The 12,700-nt window shown below is 40.0% G+C and overlaps 1 protein-coding gene across 1 annotated transcript; it reads right to left on the reverse strand.

Moving 5' to 3' along the window:
• Positions 1 to 1,275: 1,275 nt before the first annotated feature.
• SPCS3 (signal peptidase complex subunit 3) lies at positions 1,276 to 11,913 on the reverse strand. The gene is made up of 5 exons (XM_063135622.1): positions 11,528 to 11,913; positions 8,705 to 8,780; positions 6,495 to 6,569; positions 4,470 to 4,585; positions 1,276 to 1,696 (listed from the first exon to the last, which is right to left on the reverse strand). Exons 1-5 carry the CDS (start codon positions 11,668 to 11,670, stop codon positions 1,564 to 1,566), a joined length of 543 nt encoding a protein of 180 aa, XP_062991692.1. The 5' UTR covers positions 11,671 to 11,913; the 3' UTR covers positions 1,276 to 1,563.
• Positions 11,914 to 12,700: the final 787 nt, after the last annotated feature.

A 12,700-nucleotide genomic window follows, 5' to 3' on the forward strand; every position in this document is an offset into this window, starting at 1 on the left:
CCATGCATTTATGTTTGATGATGTAATATGAACAACATAGAATGCACAACCAATCAACAAACCATGGGTTCTCTACCTGGATTGTTCATGGTTACCAATCCATAAACCATAGTGCATAGTTTGCATGTAACGACAAACCACAATTCATCAACAACCCACAATTCAACCCAGAGGCCAGGTTAGCACATAACAACCTGGAGTTTGTGTTGAATATGGGCTTTTTGTTGAATTGTAGCTAACCTTGAACAATCATGGAATAAAAACCAGTTTGTTGGGTTGCAAACTCTGGGTCATTCATGGTTAAAATCCCATAGTTAAACCATAGTGCAGGGTTCGCACATGACAACCCACGATTCAAACCATAGGGCCAGTTTGCACAGCATGGTATAGTTAACCATGGGTTAATTAACCCAAAATAACCTGCCATGTCACAGGAACGGTGCAAAGCAAATCCTACTTTGGGTGGTTGTTGTTACATGTGAACTAGGCCACAGAAATGAATGGGACTTAGATTTGTCACAACTAACTTAAATTCCATTCATTAGTTATACTGTTAGTTTTTCCCTACCCTGTGCCTGTTTACCCTACCCAGTGCCTGTTTGCATTCTCTCCCCCTCCTTATTGCTTTACTATGACTTTATTAGAATGTAAGCCTATGTGGCAGGGTCTTGGTATTTACTGTTTTACTCTGTACAGCACCATGTACATTGATGGTGCTATATAAATAAATAAATAAATAATAATAATAATTCAATGTGTCTATTGTAAGTAGGGCTTATGTTAGATTTTATCCCTTTGGGTTGTATCCAATTATGTCATTCTGTTAACACAAAACTCTACAGGCTTTGGAAATACTTTCATCCTTTGCATTCGCACTTTCACAACTTATAACAACTTTTTTGGGCTAGGCACTGCTTGTGCTAGTTGTTCCACTAGCACTTGTGCAACTGCTAGTGAAGCACAGAACGACTAGCAGAATGCCATGTCTTGTATTTTTCCCACTGTTACATTGGATACAACCTTTTAAAAGAAACTCTATAAAAATGTGAATCCTTTTATTTATTTTTAAGGATGCAGCATTAATTTGGTAAGATTTTGTTCATGCCACATAAAACCTTTCATAATTTTTTTTCATACTAGGATTTCAGCTGCATTATATGCAAACAAGAACCTATTCATTCTGAAATCTCAAGAAAGATGTTTCTTACCCCCACACATAGGTAGGAAACGGGAGCGGGGGAAACTATGATTTCTCAATACACTCAAACAAAACAATTTTTTTCTGGTTTCAAAAAATTTATTTATAAGAAAGGTATTTCCTGTCCCAATAGTCAACACAAAAACATTTTGCCCAAAATTTAAACAATCACCTTTCCTTGAGATTTCAATTTTGTTTCTTTAAAATTAAAAACAAACCCGACGAATTCTTTTCCCTCCCTCTCAGCTAAACCTAAAGAAATTAAGTACAGTACCTTTCAATTGCAGTGGGCGGGAGACGAAAAAGTGATAAAATTTATAATGTACAAGTATAAAAATATGTTACTCAAGGTTCAGCATAATAATTTAATAGCTTTTTGCCGTTTTGTAAGTATCTGGAAATGGAACAGATACATGTCCTGCTCCTGTCACAAGAGGTAGGATGCCTGCATTTGGTACGACATTCCACGAAAGAGTCAAAGTGACATTTCTGTTGCCCCTGCAATTTAAACAAGAGTATTAGCAGAAACACTTGTATATTCCAAGCAACGTAAGTTTTAATTAATGTTATAGTATATGAATTATAGGGATTATCACTTCAACATTAAGAATTCATTACTCTAATTTACAATACATTCCAACAGCCACATGCAAATGACCCATTTTTCTTATCAAGAAACTATTTATTTTTATTTATGTATTTATTTATTACATTTTTATACCGCCCAATAGCCGAAGCTCTCTGGGCGGTTCACAAAAATTAAAATCATCATAAAACAACCAACAAGTTAAAAATACAAATACAAAATACAATATAAAAAGCACAACCAGGATAAAACCACGCAGCAAAATTGATATAAGGTTAAAATACAGAGTTAAAACAGTATAATTTAAATTTAAGTTAAAATTAAGTGTTAAAATACTGAGTGAATAAAAAGGTCTTCAGCTGGCAACGAAAGGAGTACAGTGTAGGCGCCAGGTACGCCAAACTATTCCAATAAAGTACACAGTACTCTATATAGTAACAAAATCCAAACTTGAAAAAAACTGTGAAATGTTCTAAATCAAATGACTAAAGTTAAACTCTAGAGTGCTGCAGATCTCAATGGGACTTGACCACACTTAATGTTCTGTTAGTCATACCCCTGGAAGCAGTATAAAAGATGGAAAATGTAGCCTCTTGAAAACAGCTTCTTTCCAGTCAACTGGAATTTAGGAATGCCATAAGGCTCCTAACATTCTGGCACTTCAAAACAAACAAGATTCAGAAGAAGTAGTTTTTCTTATCATTGCTCATGTCAATAGAGAAAGAATAAATTCTAGTCATTTGCTATGACTTTGCAGTTAAAAGGTGGGGTAGAGGAACCGTGTTTCACTCGCCATTCTCCTTCCCTGAATCTGTATGTGATGAGGTAGTGAAGGGCCACAGGTTTGAACCAATTCACACAAAATGTTTACTGCATAATCACTAACGCTAACTTGGCAGTAGTTCATTATCTGAAAAGCTCCTCACAGATACAGCATTCTTATCTGACTGGTTTAGTTGCCAACAGAGGAAAGCTTATCAAGAATGATAGCTAAGCCTAGCAATTGTTAACATATCATCTCTTATCATAAAAGTGAATCTGAAGGTTAGTGTTGTTTCCTCAAACTGCTGCAGACTATTAATGGGGCACATTCTGGCTGACACATGCCTTAGTGAAATTTCACTTCGACTCACTCTACACGGGCTGCTTTTGAACATTTCTCGGAAACTTCAGCTGATGCCTAATACTGCAACCAGACTATTGACCGGGGCTGGTTCTAAGGAGAATGTGATCCCCATGTCACAATAGCTTCGTTGGCTGCTGGTCTGCTTCTGAGCACAATTCAAAGTGCTGGTTTTGACTTACAAAGCCCTATACAACTTGGGACTACATTCTCTGAAAGACTGCATTCTCTCATATGGGCCTGCCTGGACTAAGGTCTTTTAAGAGAAGCCCTTCTCACACAATTGGCAGAAACATGAAAAAGGGCCTTCTTGGTGGCTGATCCCAGGCTCAGGCACTCCACACCAAGGGAAGTATGGCTAGTCCCAATGTCTGATGACTGTCCGGAGGCAAATACTTTTAAAAAAGAAAAAAGACATGCCTTTTGGCCCATAAGCTGACTTGTAAATATACTTCAGTTGGTTTTATCAGGTTGTTTTGGCTGATTTTATTGATGTTTTACCTTCCTTGTTTTAGGGACATTTCAGTACTACAAATGTAAATCACAGAGTAATATGGTTTCTTCTTCAAGGAACTTTAGCAGCTGTAGAGATTTGGGAAGTGGGAGTAGATCTAATAAATGTCAGAACTACAATGCCATGTCACTTATATTTGACGCTTGTAAGGAATGTGAAAGTGTATCAGCAACCACTGCAGTAATCAAGAGCCCACAGAGAAGAGCTGTTAGGGTAATATATTCATATGTCTTGTAACTGTAGCCCTTCTGCTTTCCCAGACTTCCTCACATATTCGGTCTTTTTTTTTACTTATCTATGAACTCTTGTTCTACTGTAACTGTTCTCAGTACATCCTGCTCACACACAAACACCCTTCAGTGTCTCATGCTTATTTATTTCATCTGCTCAGCCACTGAAGGCTATCCTGTGCTTGCAGGTGAGAAGCGGCAGTAACTCTTAACAGTAATTTAAACTTTCCAGACATTTCCAGCTGGCACAGCCACAATACCCACAAATGTGGTTGTAGAGGACCTAAGGAAAATTCAAAATTTGCAAATAAATTATGCTAGCTGTGGCTGTTTGCAAAATTTGTTGCATTGGCAGGTTTGTAGCTTTGTGCTTCTTCAAGAAAAGATGTTATTCCAGCGGAGATACACAGCTGTCAACATGAATACATCCTTAAAATGATAGTCTCTGACCTGGTTCACACGATTACTGTGGCTTAAACAAGTCACAATGGTTTGTTTACGCTGCAGCGCATACTGAGCACCATTTGCCTAATTACTCACCCAGGTGCGTCTAGTTGTGTCATCCAAACCTGGGCAGCATAACTTGCTGGAGGGAAAACAACCCTCAAATAACCCAACAAAAGGGCATGGCTTATTTGAGGGTTGTTTCCCCCTCCGACACATGTCTCAGCTTACACAAACCACTGCAGCGTGTTTAAGCTGCAGTGGTCATGTGAACCAGGCCTCTCCCTGTTTAAGAGTTCCCTCACTTCTAGCACTGCATATGTATCGCAAATATATAGTAGCTACAAAGTAATACAGAGTGGAGATTTACTCACTTGAGACCATTTCCATCATCAAAAAAGAAGTATTTTGATTTCATATCTTTCAACAGCAGCTTTGGGTTATCTCCTCTCAAAATGATTTTGTCCCAAAGGACAACCTGGTTTAAAGCCTGCAGTTAAAGTTACAATTAATTACCAAGTTAATCCAATGAAAAATTACCCCCCCCCAAAACACACAACCCTCTCCTGATCAAAAAAGCTGAGCATGTAGATAAGGAAGCTTGAGTTTTTCATTCGCTTTATGCAGATTAACCTAGCGTTCTACAAACCTTTCCACCACACAGTTCAAGTGCTTAAAGTTTGATGAAGTGGTCTGAGGGTTGCCTTTTTATTAGGGAAAAAAAACCTTTTTACAGGTTCAATCTGCTTAGAGCAGCTAGAAAACAAAGACTGCCACACAGGTTGAAAATGCTCTAGGAATGTATGCTGCATGTTCCTGGATAATTATACGGAGATGCAAGAAAGATAGTTGCCCATATGTATCTTTTTTGTCGACACAGTGTCCCTAGTAAGCTTCAAAAAAATCACATGGAAACAGACAAACCTAATTTAGATGGTTCTGTCCATCCCTACATGGAGACAGACATTAATGGAAGACATCCAGGGGTACTATTTTCTTTCAAGGATAGATTAATTACAAAAAAATCAGGCTTGATAGAAAGAGCAGCATAGAAAAAAATGAAGCAACTAAAAAACATTCCTAGACAAAAATGAAAGCAGACAACTATATTAGTCCCTATAAAATTACAGAAGAAATCAATAGTATTTCTAAAAAGCCAGGGTTGGTTTCTGGCTACAGATTCTGACTTGTTAGGAGACCAACAAGCTAGGAATCTCAGTTTGACTGTAACACTAAACAAACCATGGATGGAGGTTTCCTGGTTTGTTTAGCCACTCCCATTGGCACAAGGAACTAAACTGGAGATCAAGCAGCATGCACTAGCATACTCGCTCATTCCCAATACATGCTGGCTTATGATTATGTGCAAACGAGCTGGCTAAGTGTACATCAAATATAGGTTTAGAACTCCAGCCTGATCTCCAAGTATGCTGAACTGAAAAAGCTCTGCTGAGATAAATGTAGATTGTTTAGCTGTGAGGATGTATTGAAAATATACAACAGCATATAAATGTTTTTAAAAATATGAACATATGTTGTTCATGAGCAACATATGAAACACAAGTCTTAGGAACTCACTGTAAGATGTACAGAATTAAGATGGCAAAATTGTATTGTACTCAATTTTCATTGTTGGCCCTCTTTTAAATTTACAGAGATTTGTTGAAACAAAGGGAATGAAAGCAATATAACAAAACAGCAGACATTTATAAAGTGCTGCAATGATCCATGAAGCCAAGATCACTGTTCAAACTCTATCTTTTGTAAATGGCATGACTATGAATTCACAGATTTGTCTTTTCAAGCAATTGTACAAGTTTCCTTTTATGACAGAGACTGGGGATTAAAAGAGCGGTAATGTACCTATCTCCATCTAATAATGTTTAATTCATTCACAAAATGTCAGTAGCATAACAAAGTACGGTGTAACAAAGTATGGTGATAGACTTTAGAATACTAAAATAGAATTAGAAAACCAAACTGCTTCATTTTCTACAAAGACAGCACTGTGGAACAGATTCCAGAACAGCATTTAAGCTGGAGAAACACTTACAAATATGGATACTTTCCTATAAATGTTACAGGTGTTATTTGGAAAGCGCAGTGGGAGTACTTCAAATGCAGCAAATTACAGTTGGCCATTTCCGATCTTTTGCTGAACAGAAGCCCACCCATACCCAATCCCTCAGACTGTATAATCACAAATTGCTTCTTTGTTCTCCCCAGCATGCAATGCAGGGTTGATTTCTGCGTAATGAAGATGGAGAGTGAAGAATATAGGAATAAAAAAGGGAAGTGCCTATTTTACTTCTAGAACTACTGTGCTGTTCGCTGAGAATATGAAATAGCTGTAAAATTAGTATGATTTCCTACTTATCCACTTTTAAAGTCATACTTACATTGTTCTTTGTTGAATATTCTGCTGATAAATACAGAAATAACTGTTTCACATTCCAGTCAAATATACTATTCAAATGTGAGAAAGTTAAGGGACATACATTACATCAAAGTTTTTTCAAAAATATTACATTGGCCTCTTTCAGCGGACACCTTAAACCACAACTTTAACTATGGTGGTTAAGCCAGAAAGCCAGGCTGTGATTAGAAGACACCTTAAACCATGGCCTTAACCACAGTGAAAAAGGCAAAAAGCCTTGTTCACTATAGTTAAAGCCATGGTTTAAGGTGTCTTCCGAACACAGTCCTGCTTTCTGGCTTATCCATCATGGCTGAAGCCATGGTTTAAGGTGCCTGCTGAATGGGGCCACTGACCTGGTTCACATGTAACAACAAACCATTAGTTTAAAAACTAATGGGTTGCCGGGCACAAGCAGGAGAGAGCAGGTGCCCTTGCCTGCAACATGTCAACCTCTTCCTATTTTACTCAGCAACCCATGATTCACAGGTTGCTGAGCATGATATCCAAACTTGGACCGCTGGGTTGTTTAGCATTAAACAACCCAGCAGTTAACCCATGATTTGTTGTTGGATTAACTGGTGTATTTAGCCCCTAAACAACACAGCTGTCTTGGTTTGGATGTGACAACTAGCAGTCTAAGAAGGAGCCAATCATGCATTGTTGAATAAAAGCGGAAGGGACAGGGCATGCTGCAGGCAACATGCCTGTTCTCTCTTGCTCATGCACAACAAACCGTGGGTTGTTTTTACATGTGAACTGGTCCAGTTAGTACAGATAAAAAATGTTTTTCTTTAAAGGCATATGCCAACATGAGAAGTGTCTCTTGTGTTATAGAACATTACATCTCTCCACAAAACTAATGTCATTTAAAACTGTACAGGTCAAGACATGAAACTTTAATTTTTTAACAAGACTTATTACTTTTGCTGAAAAGCAGAATCCTCCCTTTCCAAATCTATTGCCTCTTTCCTTAGTCTACACTCACCTTTTAAAACAAAAAAAAAAAACTTCCAAGGTGTTACAAAACTATGCAAGTTGTTTAAAATAAGCAATACTTATTTAATTTTAAAACATTTTTATCCTGCTTTAGTTCAAAGAAAAGTTCAAAGCTTCTTAAAATGTATACAAACATGAAAACCGCAATAGCAAATGAAATTGGATATCAATACTAGAACTTGATGGATACCATTGCAAGATAGTCCAGTTTGTTTGATTAGCAAAACCTTGATATTGTTACTGAAGTACCTTGGATATTTTCAGCCAGAATCCAAAAAATACAACTGCTTCCATGGGCCCCACTGCATCCCTTGACACCAATCATGATGTCTGCCCGGGAGCCCTATCCCTCCCACTGTCTTTTTTAACTAACGTATTTTCTTACCAGCAGCTGGGATTGCTGTGAAATAGGTATGTTAGACTGAAAACTGTGGGTTCAAATGAGTTAGTCTAAGCCCCAATCCCACCTCTGCCTTGCACTGTCCTTTGAGAAGATTACTTGACTTTTGCCATGCCTCCGATGGGTGTGGTGGTGCCCAGGACAGTTTCTCAAATTGCCAAATGTGTCTATGGCCCAAAAGGTTTGCCTAAATCTTATGTAAAGTCAGTGGGCCAATTGCAGTGTCCCCACCTGGACTTCTAAAGATGTGTCTACTTGCTCTCAGGACAGATAGGGATGGGTACTCATCTGCTGAATGGAACCAGAGACGAATGGTAGGTGTCAGTTGGCCTGTGGGTGGCTTGTATGGCTGGTTTGTTCATTATTATTAATTGCATTCCTACACCACCCAAAAGCCGAAGCTTTCTGCGTGGTTCACAACCAGCCATACTATCCAATCACTTGTAATAGAGACTTTCTCCATAAGAGAGGTGAAGGAAGTCTGCAAGATGTACTTCATTCAGTCATGGTTATGAGATCAAGAAATGTTACATCTCCTTCAAATCGAAGTGTCTGGTATAAATATTGCGTTAATAGCTGCAACCTTTAGTTAAGACAAGACTCAAATACAAACCAAACACTTTAGCTTTTAACAACTGTAGCAGTCTATCATGTATTCTCTGTTCCTAACATTTACTAAGAGTAACTTTGAAGAAATGTATACTTTTTCATCTTCTCACTTTCATACTAATCTGTACTTAAAGTAGGATTTATAATTGAGCTATAGCTGAAGGTTGGTATTTGTTATAAAGGATATCTGCAGTAATGTCAAAAGTAATTATTCCGAGGTCGCTTCTTTCTCCTGGTCCAGTGAAATCTTCTACATTTTTTCTATAAAACAAAAACAACAACACCTTATTCAATATTCTTTGCAGTTCCCACAAAATAACATAGGAGTCTTCAAGAAAAGGATATCCTCATTCAGAACAATTGGAAACACATAGGCAATATTACCACTTGTTCCTTGTAATAAATATAATGTACAGATCAAGCAATAATCACTGCAATTCAATGGTACTTTTCTTGACAAATGCTTCAGAAAGAAACTAGACAGGTGACATTAAGACCTTGGCTAAAAAGAAACTATTTTTAAACAGTGTTGCAAGTAGTGTGGTTTATGACCATCATCACACATATAAAGCCACCTCCAAAGTGCTACTCAAAATGAAAAATAAGACAGATATATTCTTATAAATCCATATTTTCAGTGTTGCAAAGACAGAGATTTCCAATGTTTTGTTTTTAATGCAATTCCATACAAACATAAAACACTGCAAAAATCAGTTTGAATTAATCCGTAAATGGAATTCCAGTAATTCAGCTATGAATTTCTTAATATGCCAGCCATTAAAATGCAACAAGGTAACATCGCACCATTCTGAATGGTACCGTATTTCTTCGATTCTAAGACGCCATCAATTGTAAGACGCACACTAATTTCAGTACCACCAACATAAAAAAAGCTTTGATTCTAAGAAATAATAAATGACCTGCGATTCTAAGACGCACCCCGTTTTTAGAGATGTTTATATGGGGAAAAAAGTGCGTCTTAGAATCGAAGAAATACAGTATCTTAAAATCTTAATCCAGTAATAAAAACGTCTGATCCGAACACATAAATTATTTTACTCTGACGTGTACTTCATTACTTGGAAGAAGAGAAATTAAAGACAGCCAAAGAAAATAACATTCCCAAGTTACATAATTTCACAAAATATTAGAACCCAAAAGTAAAAAGTTTAGTAGAAATCCTAGCATAATAAAATACGGCCCTAATTATGGATTATTAGAAATGAATTTGGCAGTGTGCATATACCCTTGGTTTATGTCAATTAGATGGCCAATCTATACAAAATTTCAGTTGCCCTATATGTCCTTTAATTTCTGATGGTTTGGATCCTAAGGTAAATTCTTAAGGAAGCTCATGGAAGGAAAGTTTCCCCCCCCCTCCCCTGCAGTCATCTGTGCCCCATGTTCAGAGAGTCTGAATTTAATCCTCAAAATCTCCTGGGTAATATTGCCCATTCCCTTGCAGAACAGTTTCAAAGCAAAAGATGGGAGAAAATAATGGATTTTTAAAATCTCCTTAGAGAACAATTAAATCATCATGGGTAATGCAATTAACAAATCCTAAACTGTTTGATGCCAAGGAGCAGATAGGTTAAAGCTGGTTAAGAAGTTGGACAAAAGCATGCCAAATGGATTTTTCAATTGTGGTATCTGTAATGTATGGCTACATAACGGAACTTTATTTTCTTTAAGAGTTATAACAATCATAATTAATGTGCAATTACATTTAGCAACTGGGTTTTGCCCAAATGACACAATATGAGAAAAGATCATAAGTGCATTCTCCATGCATTGCCATGCAAAGCAGTTAATTTAGCGCATCTTAATTGCATCAGGTACATGAGACTTGAAACCCATAATTTAACACATACAGTTGAGATGTTCCTTCTTACCTCTAAGTGTGCCTAATTTTAAAAAAATTGGTTTGCAAGAACGCAAATGAAATCTATAAAAATACTGGGAATAAATTAACACAGATATGATTTTTGAGAACAGGGCTTGTGTTTTGTCAGAACAGCAAGATAATTTGCTACAAAATAACACTAAAACCCTTCCCTTTTTCCTAACCTCATGGTGACAGACTTATGCTTGGCAATAAACTGCCTGGGCAACAGCTGCTGACGCCTGCTAACCCCAATAGCTGAGTTGCCTTTCCCTGTACACCCCCCCTCCCCGCCCCCAAGGGAGCCTGCCAGAGGGCAGACTATAGCACTGGAGAGTTCGTGTTGTTCACTCATTGGCTCAGAGAAAGGGGAAATGAGAGAACAGGAAGAAGAGCTCTACTGCTCTGAAATCTACAAGAGAATGGAATTAAAGCTTTAAGGGATAGTACAAAGAAAAATAGAAGAGGTTTGCATGATGGATTCAGAATTATTATTATTTCTGGGAAATGACAATTTCAAGTGCTTTCAATACAGGAGGGATGTAAAAAAGAGTATTTTGAAGGGGGTTGTGGTAGTGGAATAATTATAACAAACACAATAATGGGGTGTGTGTGGGGGGTGTTCTACAGTGCCATTCTGATAAGTTATATACACCCATCACCAACGACTTGGATGAGATTGTAATGAAGATTTATACTAAAGAGGAAGTCTTTAGTATTTGTTGTTTTGCACAAGCGGGTGTGTGTTTTTTTTTGCTCTGCAACAGCAGTGGGGAATCTACGGCCTTCCGAAGATTGTTGGGACTCCAACCAGTGTAGTCGATGGGAGATGTAGTCCAACAACATCTGGAATCCGCAAGTCCCTCACCCGTGCTTCGTTAAGGGGGGTGGGGTGGGGTGGGGAGGAAGTACCTTGTTTTAAAACGAACGAGGCATCCCTGAGGACCCTCAGCAACCCAAGCGCCGCAGCCACATACATGCCCCTGCTGAGAAGCGACGCCCTCCCCCGGCTTCCATCTCCTTAGGGGCGGCAGGGATAAATCACCCCGCGGGAGGAGCGGGGTGCAGAAGAGAGCCGCCGCCGCCGCCGCACCCCCCTCGGTCCCCTACCCCCCCCCTCACTTACAGCATGACACGGGAGACGGCGATGCTGACGGGCACCGTGCGCTCTTTGAAAGCGGTGGTGATGAAGCAGCCGAAGGTCAGCGCCGCCATCACGCTCAGCGAGAAGGCGAAGAGCGAGTTGGCGCGGGTCAGAACGGTGTTCATCTTCCCCGCCGTCCGCTCCGGCCCTCACTACACGCACACGCACGCCCGGGCGCGACCAACAGCCCCGCTTCCTTCCGCCCTGGTGCCACACTTCCTGAGGAAAGCGGGCGACGCAGGCACGGCGGGGCGACGCGGGCACCTGAAGCAGATGGGGAGGGAAGCGCGGGGGGGAGCTGGAGCCGCCGCCGCCGCCGCCGCCGCGCTGCGTGACTGAAGAGAAAAGGAGGCCCGAAACGGCCGCCTGCCTCGAAGCCGAACCCGCTCAACCGCCCGCCCGCGCGAGGAGGAGCCCAGCCCGCGTCCGCGCGCCCCAGCCCGCCCACAGGCGGCGTCTCCCCGCCCAGAAGTCCCATGAGCCTCCGCGGCTCGCTTCCGGCGTCACTCTTCGCCCTACGACCTCCGTAGAGATACGAAAGGGTAGAGCAATGGGAAGAGGCCGCCTTCTGGGAGTATTCCGCATCGTTTCTGCGCTGGCCGCGCCTTTGCTTGCAACCGGGGTCGAGGAGTGCTTCCGTGACGGCTTTTTCAGCCTGTGTGATGGTATCCGGCCACTGGGTTTATTTGGACCGTGTGGGCAAAGTTAATTCAGCTGGAACGCCTGCATATCCTGTTAAGTAATTGTTCTGTCTGCAATGCATGTTGGTTACATAGTCAATATCCTACTCTGTGTGTAGTGTAATAAAAATATTTCTTACCCGCCTGTCCATTTTGATCGAGGCAAGGAACAACAGCAACTATAAAATACTGATTAAAATCATAGTATATGTCGTTAAAACTTACTTTAAAAAAATCCTGAACGCATCCAAAAATTCCACTGGGTAGGCCTGCCGGAAGAGATCAGTCTTTATAGCTTTCTTAAATGCTAAAAGGCTGTTAAGTTGATGAGTCTCCTCCAGCAGGCCATCCCACAGTCTGATACAGCTCCATACAGTTTTCAAAGCTCCATCTGATGAGTGTTTTATTGCACGCTTGTTACTGGGCGCTCATGGAGTTTGCTCAGGGCCCTCACATGGTGTCGTCTGCCTCCCGC

This window comes from Elgaria multicarinata, chromosome 10 (assembly GCF_023053635.1).
Source record: "Elgaria multicarinata webbii isolate HBS135686 ecotype San Diego chromosome 10, rElgMul1.1.pri, whole genome shotgun sequence".
In the NCBI taxonomy this organism is placed as follows: Eukaryota; Metazoa; Chordata; class Lepidosauria; order Squamata; family Anguidae; genus Elgaria; species Elgaria multicarinata.